The 27,414-nt window shown below is 40.8% G+C and overlaps 1 protein-coding gene across 1 annotated transcript in view; it reads left to right on the top strand.

The window, feature by feature from the left end:
* The window catches only part of SATB2 (SATB homeobox 2), a 165,904-nt gene that overhangs the window by 55,703 nt on the left and 82,787 nt on the right, over positions 1-27,414 (top strand). Inside the window, exons 4-6 of the mRNA XM_034786406.1 lie at positions 12,029-12,155; positions 15,508-15,631; positions 20,775-20,877. Coding sequence (XP_034642297.1) covers positions 12,029-12,155; positions 15,508-15,631; positions 20,775-20,877 — 354 coding nt within the window. The remainder of the gene's footprint in view (positions 1-12,028; positions 12,156-15,507; positions 15,632-20,774; positions 20,878-27,414) is intronic.

Here is a 27,414-nt window from a genome sequence, read left to right as displayed (position 1 = left end):
AAAACAATCATCTTCCCCCCAAAAAAGGGAGGGGGAAAATTCTCTGCTGTCTCTGCCCTTCTGGAACCACAAATTAATTGTAAAATCTAAAAAATGACTTTTCCAAGGTTTTGAATCCTAGGACCTGTGAAGATCTCAAAGATTGTACATTCAGGATCCCATGTTCTCCTGAATGTATTCTGTATTCTTCATTTTGTTGACAGTAAACAGTTGAAGATTGAAATAAAAAGGCCAGGGCAATTCTGCCTTCATTTACCCCCTCGGCAGCTCCTTGCAGGTCATTAGGTTTGCATGGTTATCATTGAGGGCAGAATGTAGAGCAGGGGTAGGCAACCTATGGCATGCGTGCCAAAGGCGCCTCGCGAGCTGATTTTCAGTGGCACTCAACACTGCCCAGGTCTTGGCCACCGGTCTGGGGGACTCTGCATTTTAATTTAATTTTAAATGAAGCATATTAAACATTTTAAAAACCTTATTTACTTTCCATACAACAATAGTTTAATTCTATATTATAGACTTATAGAAAGAGACCTTCTAAAAACGTTAAAATGTATTACTGGCACGTGAAACCTTAGATTAGAATGAATAAATGAAGACTCGGCACACCACTTCTGAAAGGTTGCCGACCCCTGATGTAGAGCTATATAACATGGGACCTTCTGGACATCATACAGCTGACAAGTTGCTATTAAAGAATCTGCTGTTGTACAATTCGAAGGGGAAGAAACCAACGTAGTGTCCCAGGAATGTGTTGACTGATTGAAATGCTCCAAAGCAAGACCATCAGGAACTGTTATTAAATGGCAGCCTGAGTCTCTGCACATGACAGTCTGTAAAGAATGTTCTCTGAACAAAAGATATGATGAATTTGGATGCTAATGGCCAAGAGGTGCTGTACATCTGTTGCTCCCATTAGTCAGAGTTAAGGGAACTCAGCCCATCCTGGGACCAGGCCTGAAAGACCCTAAATGTAGAAAACAGAGTGTGCCCAAAAGACAGCTGTGAAACTGAGGAAGATGCAGCACATTGTACTTACACTAGTGCGGCAATCTGGGCCTGACACTGAAAAGTATTGGTGGAAACAAGTCTAGGTCCATGGCAAGGTATGAGAAGCAAGCCTGTTTTTGTAGGCTGTCATTGAGTGTAGCTCCTTCCCTTGGGAAGGAAGTTGAGGCACTGAGCTAATGTGAGTTATCAAAGGCATCTGCTAATATCAGTATAATGTGATGACAATCGATTGTCATTCATGCTCTTTGATTATTCAAAAGATATTGGTTTCATGCCTTTGACACAGTGCTTTAGAGGAAAGATTTTCTCTGTGTTACACAAAAGAAATGAGAGAGAGAGAGAGAGGCATTTCTTTCTCATTCTTGCAGTCCTTCACCTTGGTCCAAGCTAAGGGCAAATTTATCTCAGAAATGCTAAAAGGAAAATATCATGCTAGGCAAGTACTCTTATGAACAGGAGAAATTGACATACAAAAAAATCTGAACAGATATTCTAGCAATCCAACCCCCATCACCATTTGTTATGTTCCCTTGTATAACAATTTAAATAACAATCTCATGAAATAAATAACTGAACATCAGACATGGTTTTTTCCATATCCTGACCAATATTTTGGCAGTTTTTCAAAAAGAACGGGAGTTTTGAAAATTAAATAAAGGCTTCTAAAATAACCAGTTTTAGAAAGTTTTATTAAATTTGCAGAATAATTCTGTTCTCTTTCTTTCAATAGAGTCTTTATTAATTTAGTCTAGTTACTTAGTGACTATATTAAATTAATCTAATAAAAGTCAGGATTCTAACATAACGTTTCCCAAATGTGAAGCAGCATCTATTACATGAGACAAAACCTCTCTATATATGGGCTTTATATGTTGTATAATTACAAGGCATCAGACTGTTCAGTGTGTGTTATTCAAGTCAAATACTTCACTACAATGTATTCAGGAGGAGGGGAATGAGGAAAACTAGCACCCAAAAAATTAAAAGTCCTAGCAGAGGACCATATAGCAAAGCTATTTTTTATCCCTGAAAGCAGTCTAAAGTTCAGTAATTGAACCGTATAACGCTAGTGATCTTCTATTGACAGTCTCTTTTACAAATATATATATATAATTGCAGCTATGTAAAATAGCCACATTAGTGTAGATTCTTAAGGCCGGAAAGGACCAGTATGATCATCTAAACTGACTGTCTGTACGATGCATGCTATTTTCACTGTAGAATTCCACTGACACATATATATTATTGTGTGCTTAGTTTTAAAAAGCATACTCTTGCCCCCAGAGCTGCAGGTAAAGCTAGTGTCAAACACATGCCTTTCAAATGAAGGTCACCTTTTTGTTTGCAACCTAAAGTTGTACACGACTCGTCAACTGAGATGGAGTGTTAATCATTCAAGAGGTGTGGGTGTTCCTGTTGATTTGTGGATGTGTACATCACAACATAATCGCAGAGTTTATTCCTGTTCTCTCACTGAATTATTTATTATGGTCTGAAGTGAGGGGGGGTTTCTTTTGTATTGGCATAAACAGAGGATTATGTTTATTGTGTGCTTTCAATCACTAAATCACCAGTATGTCAAAGGGATAATGCGGCTTGCCTCATAGGGACAATTAAGCCTTATGAGGTTTAATTAATTAATGTTTTATAAAGTGCTTTGGGATCCTCAGCTGAAAAGTGTTTTGGAAGTGCAAAGGAGAATTATGCTGATTACACCGGTCTACAATTTTTGAGAAGTCGTCTGCTTCAGAGAGAAAATGTGCTATTTATTATGTATTTTGATGTGCTGAATTCAAATATGACAATTAAAACAACTGATTGGCTACTGTTTCTAAGATATTTAAGTTTTTACATTTTATGTCTATGTATATTGTGTAGATAGTAGAGTTTTAATCATAAATTGTAAACCTAGGTCTTTTCATGTGTGTATGGTTGCTTTACATGATAATATTTAACCTGTCCTGTTTATGTAACACTTTAAAAATCAGCAAAAGAGTTATATAAATAAAATTTATTCTGAAACAAAAGGCAAAAAACTATTATGTACATAGTTTAGTCCTATTCAGTGTCTACTCGGCGCTTCTTGGCTTGTCTCTTGTATTCATTAAATGGAGCATCTCTTGTCACTGTCCAGCAATAGTCTGCAAGCATTGATGGGCTCTATTTGCCCTGATAGCGTTTCTCCATTGTTGCAATGTCCTGGTGAAATTGCTCGCTGTGCTCGTCGCTCACTGCTCCGTAGTTCGGTGGAAAAAAATCTAGATGAGAGTGCAAAAAATGTATCTTTAGTGACATGTTGCAACCAAGGCTTTTGTATGCCTTGAGGAGGTTTTCCACCAACAACCTGTAGTTGTCTGCCTTGTTGTTTCCGAGAAAATTTATTGCCACTAACTGGAAGGCTTTCCATGCCGTCTTTTCCTTGCCACGCAGTGCATGGTCAAATGCATCATCTCAAAGAAGTTCACGAATCTGAGGACCAACAAAGACACCTTCCTTTATCTTAGCTTCACTTAACCTTGGAAATTTTCCACGGAGGTACTTGAAAGCTGTCAAGGCCATTGACAAAACACAAGCAAAGTTCTTCATCAGACCCAGCTTGATGTGTAAGGGTGGTAACAAAATCTTCCTTGATTCAACAAGTGGTGGATGCTGAACACTTTTCCTCCCAGGCTCCAATGACTGTCGGAGTGGCCAATCTTTCTTGATGTAGTGGGAATCTCTTGCACGACTATCCCATTCGCAGAGAAAACAGCAGTACTTTGTGTATCCAGTCTGCAGACCAAGCAAGAGAGCAACAACCTTCAAATTGCCACAAAGCTGCCACTGATGTTGGTCATAGTTTATGCACCTCAAAAGGTGTTTCATGTTGTCATAGGTTTCCTTCATATGGACTGCATGACCAACTGGAATTGATGGCAAAACATTGCCATTATGCAGTAAAACAGCTTTAAGACTCGTCTTCGATGAATCAATGAACAGTCTCCACTCATCTGGATCATGAACGATGTTGAGGGCTGCCATCACACCATCGATGTTGTTGCAGGCTACAAGATCACCTTCCATGAAGAAGAATGGGACAAGATCCTTTTGACGGTCACGGAACATGGAAACCCTAACATCACCTGCCAGGAGATTCCACTGCTGTAGTCTGGAGCCCAACAGCTCTGCCTTACTCTTGGGTAGTTCCAAATCCCTGACAAGGTCATTCAGTTCACCTTGTGTTATGAGGAGTGGTTCAGAGGAAGAGGATGGGAGAAAATGTGGGTTCTGTGACATTGATGGTTCAGGACCAGAAGTTTCATCCTCTTCCTCGTCTGAGTCAAGTGAGAATGATTCTGGTGCATCAGGAACTGGCAGCCCTTCTCCATGGGGTACTGGGCATATAGCTGATGGAATGTTTGGATAATGCACAGTCCACTTTTTCTTCTTTGACACACCTTTCCCAACTGGAGGCACCATGCAGAAGTAACAATTGCTGGTATGATCTGTTGGCTCTCTCCAAATCATTGTCACTGCAAAAGGCATAGATTTCCTTTTCCTGTTCAACCACTGGCGAAGATTTGTTGCACAAGTGTTGCAGCATATGTGTGGGGCCCATCTCTTGTCCTGATCTCCAATTTTGCAGCCAAAATAAAGGTGATAGGCTTTCTTAACCATAGTGGTTATACTGCACTTTTGTGATGCAAAAGTCACTTCACCACAAACATAGCAGAAGTTATCTGCACTGTTCACACAAGTATGAGGCATCTCTGCTCACTTTGGCTAAACAGAAATGTGTCCCTTTGCAAAATCAAACACTGACAAATAAGAGAGCACGATACTGTATGATTTCTAGAGCTGATCTAGGGCAATTTGTTCAGCAGAGTGATGTAAGCTTCGTTATGATTGCATCATCCATGACTTCTAGGAATAACATGATGCAATTCATATCATGTATGATGCAATACCAGCTTCAGATTGCATCATTCATTGTTTTGCCTAAAAAGCAAGTACTGTCCAAACCCAGTCATAGATTTATTCATAGATCCAGTCAAAGATGTATTTTAGTCATTTCTGGTTTAAATTGAGATCCCTTCCCTTTATAACTCACTTATCCTCCGCCATTCCCAAGTCAAGGGTTGTATATACTGACCCAATAGCATATCTTGAAAACTAGAGCCAATCAACAATTTTAAGCATCATTTTCGTTCTCAGTGACCCAGAATTAGTAAAGTTTGACTACATTTATTTCAGAAGCATTTTGGCTGTAGAGCAGTGTTATTTTTTCCATCTATTCTCACCCCAATATGTCACTGATTCAAATTCAATAGAAAAATGTAGGCCCCGTATAACAGACTCCAAATGCAGTACAAAATCTGTTATAAAAAAAGCTTGAAGAAGCAGCTCAGTAATATAATACAAAAATTAATACAATCAGTTAAAAGAAATTTGCCCCATTGGTCGCTTTCTCCTTTCTACTTGAAAAGTCATTCCCTGCAATGGTTTAACAATAGTAACTACAGGAGCCTTTATGCTGATATGTGCTGATGATGTACTACAACCAGGCCACAGGTTAGAAAGACAGGCTGAGTTATTATATACTGCAGGATAGTGATTTCCCGTGAACTAATTTATGGATAAATAATTCTATGTACTTGTTATATAGGACAGGCAGTTTTTAATTTCTTTAAGAAAGCACATCTGAACAACAGTAAATTACCTGCTATAGCATAGGGATAAGACCCTCTGAAGCAGGTAAACAGATGCAATCACTGTCACAAGAACTTACCAGTCTCTTCAGCAATAGAAGTAAAGCTATGAACAGAGACTCCATGGTTTAGAACAGTGGTTCTTAACCTGCAACCCATGGGCTACTTGTAGCCCAGTCAGCACACAGCTGTGGCCCATGTGACAGCCTCAGGGCCATATAGGTAGTATATAGTGTGGATGTGGCCCACATAACACATAGAAAGCTGCATATGTGGCACACAGTGGTGAATAGGTTGAGGACAAGGTGGGTGAGGTAATATCTTTTATTGGACCAACTTCTGTTGGTGAGAGACAAGCTTTCGAGCTATACAGAGCTTTTCCTCAGGTCGGGGAAAGGAGAGCTCTGTTTAGCTCAAAAGCTTGTCTCTCACCAACAGAGATTGGTCCAATAAAAGATATTACCTCACCCACCTTGTCTCTCTAATATCCTGGGACCAACATGGCTACATCAATACTGCAAACAACTCTATGGCTTAATCATTCTAGGACCCAGGGTTTTATTGACAGTGTTTCATGGCCTTTAACTGGGAGTTTTATATATAAAACTATATATATATATATATATATATATATAGAGAGAGAGAGAGAGAGAGAGAGAGAGAGAGAGCATTAATATCCAAATACTTTAAAAAAAATTATGTCTCATTTCCCTTGAGTTTACATTGTGCTGGTAAGAAAAACGGTTAAGAAGTACCTCGTTTTAAAAGAGAAACTATTTGTTTGATTAGACTTCTAGCACTACAGCAAGTGATGCTGTTGTTATTCCCTGAATCTCGCATCCTCAGAAGCAAAGGTCTATGTGAGATATATTCAGTGTATAAGCAAGGAACTGGTGATTCTCCAGTGTCTCAGTCCACAAGGGGAGGGATCATCCTTGTTAACACCTCCACTCCTTACGTGTCTCTATGGGACACATTTGTTTATGCTGAAGAAAATGAAAGAGTTTGGTGTTGTGCACCAGCTAACCTGCATGGTTAGTATTGATAAATACCCTCCTTTACAGTGTTCATTAACCAGGATTCTTCTTTCTGAGCAAATATTTTATTTTATTTTAACCAAGGAATACTGAATTCTTTTCCCCCTTCACTTTTTTTTAAACTATTGTTGCATTTTCATTGTGTACCTGCAAAAATTTGTGTGTGTGTGGGAATTATATGATCTTCTTAATTTGACCCATATGACTTTAAGCTCTGTTTTGGCATGTAAAGCGCTTTAAATAGTTTAGATTAATCCCTTGCAAACTTACTACAAATATGCTTTAAAAATATTGTTCAGGTTTGTCCATAGTCTGTAAAAGGTGGAAATTGGGAATAAATGTGGCAGATGTGAAGGAAGCTATTAACAATAGCACAAGGGATGTTCTGTTGTATGGTGCCTGTACATTCTGTTTGGAAGTGCTCCAGTTTTAAAGGTTTGATCCTGCAACTCTTATCTAAGTAATCTTTGCTTGCATGAGTAGCTCTATTAATTTCAATGATAGTACTTACATGAGTAAGGACTATTCATGTAAGTGAGGGTTGCAGGGTCTGGCCCTAATTGTGTAAATAGCCTAGAAAAGCCATAGCTAGTAAGGTGGCTTAGTGATTTAAGATGCACTTTTGAAACGTCTAGACACATTCACAAGTTCAAATCCTAATAGCATTGAGTCAGTCCTTCATTGTCTTGTGAGTTAAATACGTTGAAATCCAAGGCAGGTGTGAATCTTTTGGATGAGACCTTAAAAACTGAGCACATTAAACTTCCTGTAATTCTCTTTCTCTAAGCATGCTTGTCAAGCACCAAGTGTCTAGCCAAGATTTCCACTCCATCCACAGAGGGTCACTTGGTTGGCACCTCCTCCTCTACAAGTGGCTGCATTTTCAGTAGTCCTTGATATATGCAGTTTTAAAGTATTTTGGGATCTTTCTGAGTGAAAGGAGATATGCAAATTTAAAACGAGGCTGCATATCCTGTTCTTCAGTCTGCTACGCTGATCAGTAATCAACCTTGTTCAGTGACAGATGGCAACATTTTTGAAAATCAAGCTTATGAGAGGGCCTGTCTACAGAGGGCAATGGTTTTCAGGAGCTAATCTTGAAAATGCTCCAGCTAACACATCTGAGGCTATGTCTACACTACCGTAGCAAGTCGACCCACGCTACGCAACTCGATGTACCTTAGGTCGAGTTACTGTGGCGTCTACACTGGAAAAAAATCTCCCGTCGACTTACCTTACTCTTCTTGTCGGGGGTAGAGTACGGGCATTAACTGGAGAGTGATCTGCAGCTGATTTGGCGGGTCTTTACTAGACCTGCTAAATCGATCACCGGTGGATCGATCTCAGAGCATCGATCCCTGCCATAGTGTAGACCTGCCCTCAGCCAGGCAGAGTGGAGGGAGAATAACTTCTTAAAAGCAGTTGTTGAAAAATGTTCTTCAAACAAAACCATTTAAAAGATATTTTTTTTTTTTTGCCCCCTCAAACAGGCCGTTTCACATTTCAAGATCAGTTTTTGAAGGCTGTTCCGGAACACAGGTGGTTCCTCTGTGTAGACAAGGCCTCAAAATCTCCTCAGCTTGACCTAGTAACTTAGTGAATAAACTCCTGGCAATTAGTGTTTGTGCACTGTTTGCCAATCTCCACAAAAAGAGCCCCAAAGGGGTCATTGGTTTGTGAATGAGTGATTGAATTAGTTAATGGAAAAAGGTTGTGAAGTCGTAAAAGGATCAGCCAACAGATTTCTTCAGAATTCTGCTGCATCTCTTCCTCAAACAGTATTAAGGAAGGAGGAATGTTGTTCCTGTTTAAAATAGAGTATTTGTTCAGTAATCATTTATAAAGTGCCTCACTGATTCTCACACTCTCTCCAAGTCTTGGAGGGTGTCTCCGCTGCAATTAAACACACTCTCGGCTGGTCCTTGTCAACTGACAGGCTTCACATTGTGGGACTGTAAAATTGCAGGGTAGACGTTCAGGCTCCGGCTAGAGCCCGGGCTCTGGGACCCTCCTGTTTTGTGGGATCCCAGAGCTTGGTCTCCAGCCTGAGCCCAAACATCTACACTGCAATTTTACAGCCTTGGAGCCTGAGCCCATGAGCCGGAGTCAGCTGACCCATGCCAGCTGCAAGGGTTTAATTGCAGGGTAGACATACCCTTCGGGCTCAATACAAGATAAAAACACTATACAATACAAGTGAAGTTGCATAATTAAAGACCACAACCTTAAAAATTGGAAATTAGGCCATTAAGGTGTGTATCTAGGAAGATGATGCCTAGCTATCCTGGTGTTCACCTATCATGAATGTCGCATTAAAAACACCTTGAGAGTGGTAACAAATGAGAAGGGAACCTCTAGCCAAACTATGACTATATGTACTGCTCAAATCCTGATGGAAAGTTATTTGGGGGAAAGAGAACTGGCATGCTTAAACAAGCTGGCACCAACATCCTATCTGCAGCACAACAGGTGCCTTAAATGCAGCTACAGTGCCATGAACGAAACCCCCTGTGGAGCATGCTGAAGCGCAGCATGGAAATCATGGCTTCTGGCTAGCCTAGGGACTAACTCAATATATATATTTTTAAATTTCACCCGTCACATCACACTGGCTAAAAAAATAGCGTGCATCAGCGGTGCTGTAACAAGGTGTAAAGGACTCACAGTAGGTGTTAACGTGCCCAAGCATTATGGTAACACCTGTGTTTGTCTAATTCCAGCCAAAACAGTTTCCTTTCCAACTGTAGAGAAGGATAAAAAATCTATCTAACTACCAGTAGTAGCAGACATTTCCTGTAAAGCGATTTATATAGTATTTCCCATGATGCTTTGGCCTGTGGTTTTGCTTTGAACTTTCCAGATTGGGACAACAACTCGCTAACTCCAGTGACCTCTACTGCCTCTTTGTCTCTCTCCAGTGCTGTCAGCACCAAACACTTAGAGACGGTGTTCTCTCACAGAGGTTCCTATAACTGAATGAAGAATAAAGCCACTTGTAAAATGTGACCAATGTAGATGTGACTTATAGAGCACACATGATGCTTATTTTTTCAGTTATATGGAAACTTGAAGTGATTAAAAATAGTAAGCCCAGTGTTCTGCGAGGCTGATATAGATTTCTGGATTTTTCAGGTGACTTTGCATTATATTATTACATAGTTAGAAGGGGCAAGGGAAGTTGGCAGCTAAACTGTTTCTCTAAAATGTATTTCACTCAGTGGACCCTTGATGCTCATTTCACGACTAATGTATGCTGTACTATGTGCACGTCTCATTGTCACCAGAGATAACATTAAGTAAACTATCCCCTTCAGAAAAAACAGCTTTTCTTGGCAAGTGGAATATGGCTTGAGGAGCCAGCTCTGGAGACATATGATACTGTGAATGAGTGCTGTGTGTTACTTCACTGGATCCGAGTCCAGGCACTATTTATACTGCAGCATATTCAGCACCAGATTGTTAAATCTTAATACTGAAACAGTGCATCATTTAAATGTTTTTGTTCCATGTATGCCCCACTTTCAAGCATTGGATGTCAAGCAACAATTATTAACTTTGTCTTGGACGAGATTCTACCCTTACCAAAAGCTTCATAACCTACTCTTGAAATGTTACTGAGTCTATACCAGAGTGTCATATTGAGACTTCAAACTAGCAAAGAGAATGGTCTACTCCAGCTTCCCTCTCAGGGACTGTACATGGTAATGGAATACACTGTGAACTATTTGAAGATCTATTTCCCAAGAAATCTATATGCACGTATTGAAATGCTACAAGTGGGGAGAGTAGTTGTACCAAAATTATCCTACCAGTGTTATGCAGAAACAGAGAAAATATTATAGTATTAGCACTGTGCCAAGTATCTCATGCAGTAAAGGAGACCATTGTGCTACCATTTTCACAAAGCCATTGATTTGCTGTCTCATAACCATCTTTACAGAAGCTTTGATAAGTCTAGATGCAACTCAAAGTTTAGATTTGGCTATCATCAGCGTTGGTAAAATGGTGCATGTGGGGAACTGCGTTAATTTTAGCATCATGATATCACCTCAGAAGATTTCTGATGAGTTTTCTTGATAGGCCGGGTTGTCATGAGCTGTTGCTTTCCATTTAGAAGCACTAGTGTTCGATTATTATGAGAGCTCGCAGATAGATATGCAATAGTGTGGTGTCACCAGGTAATAGCGCTGTGAACAGTCATCTCTGTGTTGCTTTTGATAATATTCGCAGATTGCCTTGTTGATCTCTTCTGGAGCCTTGAATGTGTGTGAACGGGCCAAAGACCAGGTCCCGAGCACTGTCAGTTTAAGTGGGAACAAGGGTGTTTGGTACCTTCAAGGACTGGGCTCAGAGATGATAAGCAGATTAAACAAAGAGGAAGCCAGTAACACAGCTGAGGAGATGGAGTGAAGCAGAACAGCAGACATCTGCCCACTATGCTGTGTACCCATACAAGGCAGCACCGTGCCTCATTATATTCCTAAAGTCTCTCTGTTTTCTGAGCTTCCCTGGAAGTCCATCCTTTCTAATAATTAGTAATGGTTTCTGTTAGTGCCCAGGGTGTGCTAGGCACTATATAAACATTTAAAAGAAGGGACGTCTTCTGCACTAAAGAGTTTACACTATCACATGCAAACTCAGTCTCTTGCAACAAGCCAATCTAGAAAGGGTGTTGCTGCTGTTACTGAAGGAGCAGAGGTATAAACAGGGACCTGGAAGACAGCTGTGCTATTTTCAATCTGTGGTCAAGTACAGCGCTGTTACTTTTTGCCAAAGAAAGCAACCATCTGCCTGGTGAAACGCAGATCTGGGAGTGAACTCTAACTTCTTCATCGATTTCAAATGCTATTTGTACTGGGAATCACACCACAGTCAGGATGGAACTGTGTGCTGAGCCCACACACAGGAATTTTCTTGTTCAATTCAAAACCGAATCTTTTATTGACTTAAGGGTTGTGCAGGCTTTGAAATCAGGAGCACAGGGTATTTAAAGCTTGTCTTAACTTAGAAAGTGCAGGCTTTAGTGGGATGAGGAAAGGTGATGCTGTGTGTGGGGACGCATCCTTTGCTTCTCTATCATAATTCAAGAAACACGAAGATGTAAACAGCTCTCTGTTTACAATTCAAAATATATTCCTTCCCCTCCACTTAGTTAGGCTCAATTGTCAGAAAGAAATAGCTTTTGTGTTCAGAATTGCAATAAATCTCAGGGCGGGTTCTGAACACCCTGACCAACCAAATAATCAAAAGGTTTCATAAACAGTTGATAGATGTGTATTCTATTTTTCTTTCCAGGAATAATCAAACTTGGGAGGTGGAACCCTCTGCCCCTCAGTTATGTGACCGATGCACCAGATGCGACAGTAGCCGACATGCTACAAGATGTCTATCATGTTGTGACATTGAAAATCCAATTACAAAGGTGGGTGTTTCTGAACATCTGTCCTCCTCTATTCTCTGAGCTGCTCCATTGATCACAGCATTACTACAGAGATTAGCACATCCTGTCTTCATTAATTTCTGGGCTTTTGATGAAATGAAAAGGAAAACGAACGGAAGGGTGCTTCACGATGCAGCTTTCTCGGTCAACCTTCCAACTGTTTTTACATTTTATTTTCTGAAGCAGTAAAGCCACGATGGTGTGGTGGGGGCAGGAGTGGGGCGGGTGGGTAGGTGGGTGGGGGGACTCCATCAATCATGAGGGATATGAAGCCTTTAAAGGGAAACTTTCCACAACTCTTAATTTAATGGGTCCTCTAGGTCTGATTAAATGCTTAGCACATTGTATATGAAAAATAAACACCTCATCTGTTTCCAGGATTCGGGTTATGAGGGTCTAGACTTTCTGCTAACTGTGGCTCAGACAGAATGGCCCAGAGAGCTTGTTGCCTTCTCTTTTGTCTCCAGTGGCCAATCCTAGCAGGGTGGGGAGAGCCTGCCTCTACTGCGCCATCTGGTAATTTAAACTATTTCCTACTCTAGAACATCTGATGGACAGAGTGGTAGCTGCTGTCTAACAATTCTGCACACTCTTTTTATTTTATATATTTTTTTCTCTTTCTCCCTCCTGGCAATTTAAAGAATATGGAGACTACTGGGCTGTTCACTGAAAAGGGTGGAGAATTCTACAGATGGCCTAAGCAAAGCGCCCACCCAGTTCTTAAGAAACTCTGTTTAACCCTCAGATGTACCTCACTAGATCAGACAGTTGGCCCATCTGCCATAGTCCAGTGATCAGGATGCTTTAGAAGAAGGAGTAAGAAATAGTGGATTATTATGAAATAACTTGCCCATATGAAAAGGTTCATTCTAACTTTATCATAATTAGGAGTCTCATGGCTGTCGTATCCGAGCACCATCAGTTAAATCCCATTGCAAAAACCTCCTGCAAAACAACAGAGGGTCCTGCTGCACTTTGTGTGCATGTATGAAATTGGCACTGCATGGTTGGGTTGACTCTCTGCATTACACCGGGGCTGCCGAGTACTTTGAAACTTATGGCACTGCATATTTTCCACCTCGCTTACTTAATCAATGGCAATATTTTTCTCCCCTTAAGAATAACTAAACACCCTAAATGAATATCCACCCCAGAACTATGAATCTGACATATGCCCTTCTTGGCTGAGGAAAAAAAGTCCATGAGCAACTGGTTCACTTAACCACTGAAATAGCCAAAACTTAATTCAGGGAAGGAACTTTCTCTTCCTGATTCAAACGTGCAGTAATGAGACTGACACTGAAGAAATCTGCCCTCTTAATAGCTCAGTTCTGGCCAACTATTGTTCAGTATAAAATCTTTTGTTACCCAGCAAACTCACAGAGAAGCTAGCCACAGGCCAACTACAAACTCTTCTAATTGAAGCTAATATACTAGACCAGGCATAATCTGGATTCAGGCCAGGACATGGTATTGAAACAGCTTTAATGCCACTGATGGCACTGCTCTCAATGGGGCAAACATCCATTCTCCTCCTCCTTGACCTCTCTGCAAAATTTGACACTGTTGACCATAAGATACTGCTGTCTTGCCTGAGAGGTGGCCGGAGTCCTGGGTAACGTGTTAAAATATTTTCTGGAGGAACACACCCAATGAATAGTGATGGGAAACTGCACCTCTCCCACTAAACCCTTCATCTGTGGAGTCCCACAAAGATCAGTTCTCTCTCCAGTCCTTTTCAACATCTACATGCAGCAGCTAGGTGAAATGGTCAGATAGCATTGTGAATAATGTCACAAGCATGCATTCAGGTACCAACAGTATGCAGATGACACACAGCTCTATCTGTCCTTCGGCACATACGATCACACCATGACTACCAGGATGCCCCAATGCTTGGAGGAGATCAGCTCATGGATGAAGAATAGCAGGCTGAAACTGAACCTGAGCAAGGCAGAAGGTGTGCTGATAAGCAGAGGAAAGTGTCTCCAACTAAGTCTCCTTGATCGAAGTCATGTGCCCACAATTGGTCAATTCAGTCTGTAGTTTAGGAGCACTCTTGGATTCTTTGCCAATACCAACCTATCACATAGCAGCTTTTATGAATAACACTCTGTCATCTCCAGTTGCCTCTCTTCCCTCCTGATGGATAGAGACCTGGCCTTAATTACTCACACACCTTTGTCACCTCTTGGCTGGACTACAGTAATGTGATATACCTGGGCAGGAAGCCATCAGCCCTTGGGAAACTCCAGCTAGTACAGAATGCTACAGTGCATCTCCTCAGCAACATGGGCTACTGTGAGAGCATCATACCCACCCTCTGCTCTCTGCACTGGCCTCCCAAAGATTATTAAGTCAATTGTAAGGTCTTGGCCCTTATCATCGGGGTGGTCAATGGCCTGGGCCCAGCATATCTGAAAGAGCCTCAAATTCTGAGATGAAGACTCTGGTCAACAGCTCCCCTCCTCAGGCAGAAAGGCACTTTCTAGCATAAGAGTAAAGCTGATCTGTGCAGGAGACCGAACAGTTTCATGGATCAGTCTGAGACTGAAACAAAGTCCCCCAGGAACAAAGAATTGTCACAAACCTCCCCGCCTTCCTCACTGATTGCAAGGCACACTTCTTTGACCTTGCCTACTCCTAATACAAACATAGAGTGTGCGTACTTAAAAAAAAAAAAAATCAAACAACCTTACAACAATCAAATGCACCTGAAACGAAACCTTCCCAAAACAGAACACGACAAAAACACACGCAATTCCCCACAAGCGGAGAGAATGAGAGTGACCATCCGTGACAGACCTTAGTCACGTTGGGTAATGCATTGCTGGAAGGTACTCAGATACTATGGTGGTGAGGGCAGGATATATACCAATGTAGAACAGAATTCTGTTTTAGACCAAAGCCTTGGCCCTCCAGAATGGGGGCATCTCTCACTACTTAACCGTGTTGTGTAATTTTTTTTTTCTATTCCAGCAGGAGCATCTATTTGTGCCTAAGAGGCAGCCTTTCCCAGTCATTTGTGTGGCCTGCATTAAGCAGAGCACTTTGCACTCCTTCAGGCCCCAAAGGAAATGGCTAGGCACACATGTTACATCACTTATGGAGGCTTAGCTAGGATTTCTGGCATGTGCTGTAATTCTCTTAGTTGCAGCACATGTCTTGTTGGGAGGGAATGGGGATGTAAAAAAAAAGATGCATTTTAAAGAAAGGTCTGAGCACAGGACTGTAAAGTGGGGATGTCTTCACAAAGATTTATGGTTGCATGAAGAGAGCAGGTTTGCTTGCTGGTGACGTTTCCATCTGATTTTTCTGCTTTCTGTTTTTACAGTTGTTCAAAGTTGGAAGACTTGCCAGCAGAGCAGTGGAACCATGCCACAGTCCGCAATGCCTTAAAGGAACTGCTTAAAGAGATGAATCAGAGCACATTAGCCAAAGAATGCCCTCTCTCCCAGGTCAGTGCTTCGACCTGTACTAGAGGAATCTGCTTTATAAAATCCAAAGCCAGTAACTGTTTAGCAAGGTGTTTGCAAGAGAAAATTCCAGAAACGTTTAATCCTTTTTGGTTTTAATTAAAAAAGAGAAATTCCAATCCACTTGGGAAAATATCTCTTTACTCTTTAATTGTGGTGCATTATTTGTAATGTGTTGTTGGAAGGAGATCAGCTGGTTTGTGACCTCAACTTCAAAGGGACCCCAAATTCTCCATATATATCATCTCCAAATTTTGTACTACCACTCAATACCATGTATTGCAACTAGGGTGATCAGACAGCAAGTGTGAAAAATTGGGACGGGGGTGGGGGGTAATAGGAGCCTATATAAGAAAAAGACCCAAAAATCGGGACTGTCCCTATAAAATTGGGACATCTGGGCACCCTAATTGCAACAGGTGCTTATCCTTACTGGCAGAAGCCTGCAGCATACTTTAGGGGCACGGACAGTTTTCATCAATCTCTGATTACAAAGAAAGGTATATAACTCTCATCAGGGTGGTGCCAGTTTCTAGGAAAAATATAACAAAAGTGTGTGTGTGTGTGTAAATAGAGAGAGAGAAACTTTATTCAGTACAACTTTGTCACTTGCAGTGAAGACACAACCATAGTTCAGACCCCTAATGAAACTGAGCTCTCGTTCAAATTTCTTACATAAAGACTTGTATAAAGTTGGCAAGGTTAGCTGAGCACCCCTCTGCACCACCAAAAAAGCCAACATCCAGTGATTCATATTACCTGACAAAAAACTTCACTAGAACAGAGGTAGAGCTGTTAATATATTGCTTTATATTGTCTTTTAAAAACATGGAAAATATCTTTTATAGTTAACCTCTTCCCCCTTCCCTCCAAAAAACTCAGTTCATTTGCTAACACCAATCTGAATGTTGTCCTCCTGTTGCTGCCTACCTTCAACTTATAGGTTAGAGACAGCCAAGCAAAACAAACTTGAGTATACACATTCCAACATGAAGGTGTTCTGTTGTATAATAGAATGATGTAACCCACACCATCTGCATTTTATATCAGGAACAGAAAATCTCTGATTAAAGTAGATAGTAAAAATGATCTTGTGGTTATTAGGTCTTTAGAGTGTTCATATCAAATTTGCTAACTTATAAATTAAAAAAATATTGTTTTTAGCTATGATCACCACAAACTCAACCCCATATTCATAAATCAAGGATCTTTGATGATGATATGTCACAACCGGTGATAGAAATTCTGTAGGCCAAATTTGGTCCTCCATTAGATCTATGTCACCCCAAAAAGATACAGGTTAGAGTTAGGTCCTGCGGCTGGTACTGTCCAGAATAGAATCTCTCAGCTTCCCATAGCTGCAGAGCTAACAGGAGTAGAAAAGCAGTTTAACCCACATTACTTACTGAAGTGACTCTGAATACAGGAGTGGATGTGTTGAATAAGAAGGGAACTGCAAAAGGAGAAATCTGATTGACTAGCAAGGGTTCCAGCATGTAGGTTGGGGCTCTTTGGCAGATGGTAGCAAAACTAGCGTATAAAAATTACATTTCAAGAAGTGGAATTAGATGAGTTACCTGCAGCTCTCAGGTGGAGGAAGACTGGTCTTCAATTCTGTATGTCCCAGTGCACCTGACCTGTAACACTATCCAGTATAACTGAATGGTGAGCCATGTTACGTGGTGGCATTCATTCACTGTTTAGGGATGTTTTCCATCAGTTTCCATATGGGAATGTGGCAGTTGGCTTACCTCTCTATAAACTCATCCTGACATACATTAGCAAGATTACTGATGGCAGAACTGTAGGAGAAAGAATTTCTATCCTGGTGATTATCCAGAGAATAAAGGTACAGAGACGTGCTTTTGTGGGTTCTAATTCAGCAAGGCATTTGCACACACTTACCTTTAAGCATGTGCTTAAGTGATTTGCTGAATGGCAATGGACTCCGGAGGCTGGACCATAATGAATGCACTTCTTGCATTAGAACCACAAAAAGTTGTAACCTCTGTTGTCGTGGCTCCCAAAATGTAAAAGATACAGTGGAAGGTTGCATAGGAGCTGTCTATTGCCATTATCTGAATTTGCCTTGAATACAATTCCTTTTCCCAAATCAGTTTTAAAAAAATACCACACCAAATGTGAAATGTCATTACAACCCCCTTGTGGTTAATATATTATTGACAGCAGCAAATTACAGAGCTGTCTCCTAGGAGTCAAACTGCGGAGTAAATGCTGCTGTTTATTAATGTGTTCACAGTGCATCGAGTTTCCCTCTGTACAGAAGTGGAAAGGGGCAGCACAGGGAGCTTTCTTTTTTTCTCAGTGACTGTGCTCCAGCTCTTGTTCTTGGTACATGAGCTCTTCTTGCAGCCCAGATGGAGATTCTGATTGCCACTGATGGGCAGTGTAATCATTCGCTTTGATTTACAATTGTTCTGTTTTTCCTGCTAGGTGTATTATGTATTTGCAGCTTAGCCGCCCTTAGCATAAGGCTGCTGTTCAAACAAATAAATCCCAGTTAACCAAGGCAGGGCATTGGGGGTGGGGCTGGCGGGAAAGGAAATCCAATTATTTCTTCACTTCCATCTTTGCATCGAGACCTCTGTCTTCCAAGTGTATTGTGCTAATCATTCCAGTATTGTTCATGTATTTTGCATACTTGTATAAACTTCATTTCCTTGTTGTGGGTTGGTGGTTTTTGTTTTCGTCCCATAGCTTTCGTCTTTTATTTTAACTTATGACTTTATATCTTGTTTATATGAATCCTTTGCTAGTTCTAGTATACGTTATCAGGCAGATGCCAGCTTTCTTTCCATGTGGATGTGATGAAGCTGTCCACCCACTGGGGGTAGGAAGAGGAATTTCTGCCCCATTTTTCTTCCTCAGAACCATCACAGCTACAATCTTAGTAATGCCCATTTATTGTAGAACTGTGAGAGCTTAAATAAAAACCTGCTGGAAAAGTAAGCTCTTTAGAGCTGCTTCTTCCAGCTTGAAGTTTCCACTCTGTTATGCCTTCAAAATGCTCCTGTTTCCTCAGGGCACATTTTAGAACAAGCAAGGGTTCATAAGGAAGGTGGTGCTGCTGACTGTTATGGTACTAGGTGTAGGTCTCAAAATATGAATTTTAATTAGAAAATTGAAGCTGAGTTTTGGCGATTAGAACATCCATTAAAAAAAAACAACAACAACCCAGCCCTTATTTCACAGCTACTTTGCGTCCCCCGTACTGCAGCTTAGTGGCATTCAAGTGGAAATGTGAAAGGGAAGAGGAACCTCTGTGTTCAGGGCCGGCTCCAGGCACCAGGCAACCAAGCACATGCTTGGGGCGGCACCTGGTAAGGGGCGGCCAATCTTGGGGTGGCGGGGGGCAGCGCGGCGTGGCATTCTGCGTGGGGGGTGGCGCTCCGGCGGCGCGGCACTCGGTGGGGGGGCGGCGCGGGGCGCAGCTCTCGGGGGGGGGTTCTGGCGGCGTGGGGCGCGGCGCATGGGGGGGCGGGCTCCAGCGGCACGGTGCTCGGCGGGGTGGCGGCGCGGGGCACAGTTCTCGGGGGGAGGGGTTCCGGCGGCGCAGCGTTTTTTTTTGCTGCTTGGGGCAGCAAAAAAGTTAGAGCCGGCCCTGTCTGTGTTTAAAGTGAATTCATGCCTCAAAGACTGAAACTAATCTGTACAGTCCAATCTTCATTAAGACTCTCTAAAGTAAATTCTTCTCAGCCTCCTAAAACCCCCAAAACTCAAGAGGTCAGGAAAACTGGCATCTTTTGGGGTTGCAACAGAGTAGCAGACTGGGCTGAATAAATGCATAATTGATCTTGAAAAGGGTGTTTTTTTTTTTTTTTTAAAGCACTGTAAAAGCGAGTAAGCCAGAAGTGAGCCTAGCTAGTAGTTTAACAGCTATGGATAAGACCCCATTTCACACATGAGCCTAGAGAGGCCTGTGTGCCAGAGTTGGAACCCGTGGTAAATAGCTTGCCATTGCTTTGAGGTCATGCTATCTCTTTAATCTCTTCTACTGTGCAGAAGTGTCATAACAGGTGCCAATATTTCTCTGAACCCTGGCATGACTGCAGGCATAAAAATGTGATTTCAAGAAAGGGTGCTTTGACTCATACCTCTTGTTAAATTTCTTGGGCTTTAGAGTGAGTGTGTGTGTGTATAGATCTATATATCTTTGTATAAATGTAGATATACACATAATGCAATGATTCAGCTCTGGAAGAATTTAAAAGTTATTAACAATTATTTACTCTATAAAATGGAGATAACTACCAGTAACAAAACTATTTTCCACCATATGGACAAAAGTGCCCCAAATGTAAAATATTTTTGTGTGTGTCAGGTGCTGCAGAGCAACTCTACCTACTATCTTCTTCCAGTTGTTTTGTAGCGGTAGTTGCCAGAGGATACCTGCAAAGGGTGGGGATGGTGGTGAAGCACTTTGAATCTTTCAGCTATACCATGTTTTGTTGTGGCCCTTGCTTACTTTGAAACTGTACTGTATTTAGTTTAATCCGCTCTGAATAGCACTGTTAATTTTTCTGTTGAGTGATTTTTCACACAAGAGCTAATCGCACGTTTCTATAAATTATATTAATTTAACTTATTTACCTAACTGTTGTTCTGCAGCGAGTAGCACGGATGTTCTCCAGTTCTTGGCTGTGTGGTCTTGTTGCAGTTGAAAGCAGATCAGAAGCATCTGAAAACCATTATTTGGATTATGCATGCTAATCTTACCTTTAGAATCTGGTTCCTAAATCACAGTTGTTCTTACCCCTTGCGACTAATGTGTGTGTCCCCCAACGTGTCACTGCCTGTAGTTATGCTTTTAGTATGAAGATTCTGTGACATCACAAGCATAAATTAAAGTGACAAGTCAGTGGGAGCTGGAGACAGGAATCTTGGTTCACACAGCATCTTTTTTGCATTACTAGTGAACCAGAGTAATCATGTCTGGGGATGTAGAGTGGAAAATACAGCCAATTTTGAGTCCTTCACAGTGACTGCGTTAGGTTTTGAAGGCAGGTTTTGGGTGATCAATGTGAGCTTGTGTGTCGTTGACGATCTCTGGAAAAGAGTTTTAATTGTTTTTTGTAACACACTTTCTGTCTTCCTCTACTTCCAGAGTATGATTTCATCCATTGTAAATAGCACATACTATGCCAATGTATCAGCAACCAAGTGCCAGGAGTTTGGGAGATGGTATAAAAAGTACAAGAAGATTAAAGGTAAATTAACTTCAGTTATTGTTAATTTCCAAGCCAATGAACTGTGTTTGACTGTTTGAAATTTTGTTTTAAGTGAGGGTGATGATAAGCCTTAATAATGTTAGTGAATTTGTCTGCAAAGAGGGCACAGCTGTAGCACACTGGAAATTAAATCCAATGACTTAAGAACAAGGATGGTGTGAAAGAAAAGATTTTTAAAGAAAACATGCTAGTTACATCACATTTTAGATTGTAATTGCATTGAAAAGATCAACCGTGTGTGTAAGAAAACTAAAACATCTTGGAAAAAAAAATCTGCTATAGAAGATCTGGATTGAAAAGTTAAATTGCTAAGTAAATCACCTTCATCGTATTTTATTTATGAAAACTAAAAACCTGTCTTCCTAAGTTAAATGTGTCCTCGCTTTCTGTTTAAATATGGTTAAGTGTATTGGCATTCCTGCCATGTCACATCATCTGGAATTTAGGTAGCAGCGGTGCATTTGAGACCAAGTTTCTTGGAGGCACTGGGCTAAATTCATCCCAACTATTCCCACTTATACCAAACTGAAAATGGCCCATTATTTTTATTATATGGAATGGAATTCTGTTAGCTGGTGAAATACTAATGTCTCATACAGGAACATTATTCTGTGTAGGTTCTTATAATGCCCTCATTGCCATAATGCCTGAGTGTCTTCCAGCAGCACATTAAGTGATGTTACTAACATCTGTCATGTGTAATTTGTTCTTTCTCTAGTCCTTTCCTCAGGGGGAGAATTGTGTATACAATGCAATGTTTTGTTTTGGTAGAGTTCTGTTTTAAATACACATGCTGCTATGTATTTGTGTTAGACAAAGTATGGCTGAAGAAGTGTGCCTTGTATTTGAAGGGGGAGGTGGTGAGGTTTGTGATGGTTGTTTGTTCCGCAGTCTCGGACCCTGAGTACGCTGTCTTCTGCACAGACAAGATTTGCTGTTATGGCAGAAAGTTCTATTTTGCCTGAAGAGTGGAGTTGTTGGCCAGAATCTTCGTCTCAGAACTTGAGTCTCTTTTAGATATGCTGGGTTCAGGCCATTGAGCACCATGAAGATAAGATCTTAGACCTTAAATTTGACTTGATATTCTTTGGGAAGCCAGTGGAGAGAGCAGAGGACAAGTTTGATGTGCTCATGATAGCTTGTGGTTGCTAAGAAGATGCATTGCAGTGTTTTGTTTTAGTTGGAGTTTCATAAGGTCTGATAGCTTCCTGTCCAGTTATATCACATTATTTTAGTCTAGATGGTGGGTGAGTAACTGGTAACACAGTAGCTGGTTAAAAGATAGGAAGCAAAGGGTAGGAATAAATGGTCAGTTTTCATAACGGAGAGAGGTAAATAATGGGATCCTCCAAGGATCTGTACTGGAAATTGTGCTGTTCAACATATTCATAAATAATCTGGAAAAGGGGGTGAATAGTGAGGTGACAAAGTTTGCAGACAATAAAAAATTATTCAAGACATTTAAGTCCAAAACTGACTGCGAAGAGTTACAAAGGAATCTCACTAAACTGAGTGGGTGACAAAATGGCAGATGAAATTCAGTGTTGATGAATTCAAAGTACTGCACATTGGGAAAAAATCATCCTAGCTATACATACAAAATGATGGAATCTAAATGAGCTGTTACCATGCAGGAAAGAGACCTTAGAGTCATCATGGATAGTTCTCTTAAAAACATCTGCTCAATGTGCAGCAGCAGTCAGAAAAAGCTAACAATGTTAGGAACCCTTTGGGAAGGGATAGGTAATAAGACTGAAAATATCACAATGCCACTATATAAATTCATTGTACGCCCACACGTTGAATACTGCATGCATTTCTGGTCATGCCACCTCAGAAAAGATCCATTAGAATTGGAAAAGGTTCAGAGGACAACATAAATGATTAGGGGTATGGAACAACTTCTGTACGAGGAGAGGTTAGAAACAGTGTTCAGCTTAGAAAAGATATGACTAAGGGGGGATATGTTAGAGGTGTGTAAAATCATGAATGGTGTGGAGAAAGTGAATAAGGAAGTGTCGTTTACTCCTTCACAAGACACAAGAACTAGGGATCACCCAGTGAAATGAATAGGCAGCAGGTTTAAAACAAACATATATAAGAACTTCTTCACACAATGCACAGTCAATCTGTGGAACTTATGGCCAGGGATGTTGAGAAGGCTAAAAGTATAACTGGGTTCACAAAAGAATTAGATAAGTTCATGGAGGATAGGTCCAATGTCTATTAGCCAAGATGGTCAATGACTCAACTCCATGCTTTGTGTGTCCCTGAACCTACATCTGCAAGAAGCTGGGAGTGGATGATAGGGGATAGATCACTCGATGGATCATGTCCTCTTCATTCCCACTGAAGCATCTGGTACTGGTCATTGTCGGAAGACAGGATATGTGGCTTGAGGGATCATTAGTCTGACAGCCAATGCATTGGCATTCTTATGTTCAGATTTCGTATAGGAAAGATAAAGCTCTATGTCATTACATATTTCTCGCACTTAAGTCTGTGTCATGTGTTCATTTCACCTACTGGCTGCATGTAGATGTTGAAAAGGAATGGAGAAAGAATTGATCCTTGGGGGACTCAACAAATGAGGGGTCTAGTGGTGGAGGCATAGTTTCCCATCAATATGGTTTGGACATGTCCCTCCAGGAAGGACTTTAACTATTTTAGCACATTCCAGTGGACCTCTGCCATCCCTCGAGACAGCAGTATCTCATAGTCAACAGTGACAAATGTTGCAGACGGGTCAAAGAAGATGAGAATCGATGTCTGCTCACCATCCATTTATTGCAGGAGATCATCGGTGGCACTAAAGCTGTTTCTGATCATGGCCTGGCCTGAATCCAGATTTTGGGGACTAGCATATTAGTTTAAATTAGATGTTTGTAATTGACCTGTGACTAGATTCTCTATGAGCTTGCTCAGAAACAGAACGTTTGACCCCGAGCAGTAGTTGGCGTGAACCAATGTATCAAAGAGGGAGGGTTTCTTCAGTGTCAGTCTCTGGAAGAGAAGATTCCTTCCCTGAATTGGAATGCCTTGGCTATTTCAGGCATGACTTGCACCAGAAGCTCAAGACTTTTTTTCACCAGCCATAAGGGCATGTGTCAGATTCACAAATCTTGGGTCGGGACTCCATTATGGTGCCCATAACGTCTTGAGAAGTGAATATACCAAATGTACACTTATTCATGAAACTCAAATGTTTAAAAAAGTGTCTGCAGTTTTTTTTCTTTTAAAAAGTAGAGCATATAGGATGTGGAAGGCTGCTCATTAATTCATTTAAGGCAAAATATAAACCCATCATAGTAATGTAATAAGGAAGCTTCTTTTAGAATTGAGAATATTTGTATCTTGCATAAGATATCAGGGCAAACACTGAGGGATCTGTTTTCCCTTTGATGTATATGTCTATTTCCCATTAACTGTAGCGTGGTTACATGTGTGCATGGAGTATGGAAGATATACCTATAAAAATCAGAGCTCAATTGTGTGCAGCAGTTATATTTGCCCTAGAAAGAGCGATTATGTTTTAGGTTAAAAATGGCTGTGAAGGAGATTAAAATAACTGAAGTAAAAGTGTAAATTAAGTACGTAAGAAAATTAAGATACACATCTCCTCTTGTAAAATTACACGGGGGTCATCTGCAAATTTTGATTTAGACATTTACTATGTCGTTAATATTTACCATTGTGTAGGACGAATTGAATAGTTCCTTCTCACTCTAAATCACCATCGTGTGACTCAGAAGTGTTTTCTTTTCTCTAAATGACACTTAGTAAAAAGATTTTTTTTTTTAAGTGCTCTTGGCTGAAACAAATCAAAGGAATCAAACAGCGTCAAGGTCATTTAGTAGATCGCTTTTACTCGCTGTTGCAGGAGAAAAGCTATGGGCTTGCTATTTCATCAGGCTAGGGTGTAATGCCAGCTCCAAAGGCACTGGAAACCCTTAACTGTAGTGGTTCTCAGTGTTGCCACTTCAGACTCCCAAGTGTTTCTAGCACCCCGCATCTTCCACTTTCTTCCTTTCTTAGAGCATTCAGTTCTTCAAGCTCTTTCTTTTTTTTAGTTAGTAAGTGCACAGTTAAATCGTTAAGTGCAGTAAAAGCAGAGCGAGACCTTGATTTCAATCAAGAGGTCAAGGATCCAAACCTGAAGAGTTTGCCAGATAACAGTGTATGTGCACTATTTAAAGAGATTCAGCTAGTCGTTGCTGTTTGGAAGAATATGTGTGTGTTAGTAGGAGGAGAAAAGAGAAGGTTAAGGTATGTGTGAAGTAAACACAAGCTGCTGTAAAACAGTTCAAGTGGTGTTGATTCATCAACCAAACGAGTGGGAGGGAAAACAAAGATCCATGACAGGTACAGTTGGGTATGGAAAATAAATAGCTATGTAACTTCATTGCAATAATCTCTAGCACCCTCTGAGAGGGAAGATTCCTGCACTTAGTTTGGTGCTTTTAATTTCACATCTCCATTTCTTTGTTATGATTTCATTTCTACTTCACAGTTAGTGGTTTGTACAGTAGAACTTATTTCATATGTGAAATGAGTGAGTTTTTGAATATAAATCTCCACACATTCCTTTTAATAAAAAGTAAAAAGTTTTGTGTTTTTAAAAAACTGGATATAAGCAACAGTTAGCATTTAGGGTCAAATTTTGCCCTTGGATATCACTCTGAGGCATTGGGACCAGTACACGCATATCCAAGGCCAGATTTGGTGAATAGAATTTAAAAAAAAAAACAAAAACAAAAAACCCCAAACAAGCAAAAAAACAAAAAAATCACATGCACTGTGGTAAATGCAAAATAGAAAGGGGCTTCTAAATTACTATTGACGTCGCAAACTAAATGCAGTCTATGGTATTTAAATGTGTTTCCTATTATCTGCTAATGTCTGTTTTAATAAAACAGTGGGAACTAAATGGTTGCTTCTTAATCAAAACCATGATTTCCTAAACATAAGCTATGTGATTCTGTTACAAATTGCCACATATAGATAGATCTCCTAGGTCAAACTTTTTTCCTTTCTCATAGAAATAAATAAACAGTAAAATAATTATACACTCTGGAAGATCAAAGTAAATATGACTAAAGCAATGCAAAAATAAAAAAGTCCTCTGGAATAAAATGAAGACAAGCATCAGGTTGCAGAGTATATAGTTAATGTTTAAATAAATATAAGAAAGTGAACAATCAATAATTTGATATCATTAGCAACAGATGTCAAAACTATATACAAATGGAATTGTATGAAATTTGAAGTAAACATCCTTAGTGTGCATTCTATTGAGCTTACTGAAAATACAGCTAAATTATTTGTTTATAATTTTTAAAAGTTTTCAGTTAGTTCAGCTCAGAATGTTAATTTTCTCTTGTGTCAAGCCATGATAGAATAAGGTTCTGGCTTGACTCTCCTACTCCCATCTACCAGCCCCTTTAAGGTTTGAAGAAATTCACAGTTTACTCAGTAGCACAAGACTTAGTATACATACTGATAACTGGAATTTACTAGTGTGAGAATGGAGATTTTTCCATCTTTTCCCGGCTGTTGGTCTAGCACTCTGTATGTGTGTTTGGGCATGGGTGAATGGGACAGTAGGATGGAAAAGATCAGGAAAAATCTTTCTAACCTGTTTGGTGTATACGATATATATTGCGTATGTCAGTGGTTCTCAATTAGGGGCCCCCTGGGAGGTTTCAGGGGGGCTGCAGAGCAGGGCCAGTGTTAGATTTGCTGGGGCCCAGGGCAGAAAGCTGATGTCCCACCGCAGGGGGCTAAAGCCCGGGGCCCTGAGCCCTTCCACCTGGGATTGAAGATGAACCCTGAGCAATTTAGCTTCCTGGGGGCCCTTGTGGCATGGGGCCCGAGGCAGTTACACTGCTTGCTATCTCCTGATGCCAGTCCTTGTTTTATATGCAGAAAATTAGTCGAGGCACAGGTGGGCCATGGAGTTTTTAGAGCATGTTGGGGGGTCTCAGAAAGAGAGAGGTTGAGAACCTCTGGTGTATGTAATTGGGGGAAGAGGGCTTATATTAATACAGTTCTAACTTCAAAAGTTGGGAAATGAGAAGGTTAAGGTTCTCAGTAGTACATAGCACATATGTAATAATTTAGGTATAATATTTGGCAGTTTAATTACCTATCAAAACTATAACTCACTCCATCTTGCAAATCCTGTGTAATGTTACTCCATGTATCTTTTATTTAACTTTTGATTTGAAATGTTCACTTTTTTAAGATTACAGGACTACTTCCTCATTTACACTGAGGCCATTTGCACTACCCTCATAGTGGAAAGAGTAGGGTTACCATATTTCAACAATCAAAAAAGAGGACGGGAGGAGCCCCGCCCTAGCCCCGCCCCTGTCCTAGCCCCGCCCCTGTCCTGTCCTAGCCCTGCCCCTGCCCCTTCCACTCCCTCCCACTTCCTGCCCCCTCAGAACCCCCAACCCTCCCCCCCACGCCTTGTCCCCTGACTGCCCCCCAGGAGGGGGCAGTCAGGGGACAAGG

Source organism: Trachemys scripta, chromosome 11, assembly GCF_013100865.1.
Source record: "Trachemys scripta elegans isolate TJP31775 chromosome 11, CAS_Tse_1.0, whole genome shotgun sequence".
Taxonomy (NCBI): domain Eukaryota; kingdom Metazoa; phylum Chordata; order Testudines; family Emydidae; genus Trachemys; species Trachemys scripta.
The sequence above is the reverse complement of the archived record's forward strand: the minus strand, read 5'-3'. Positions and strand labels throughout refer to the sequence as shown.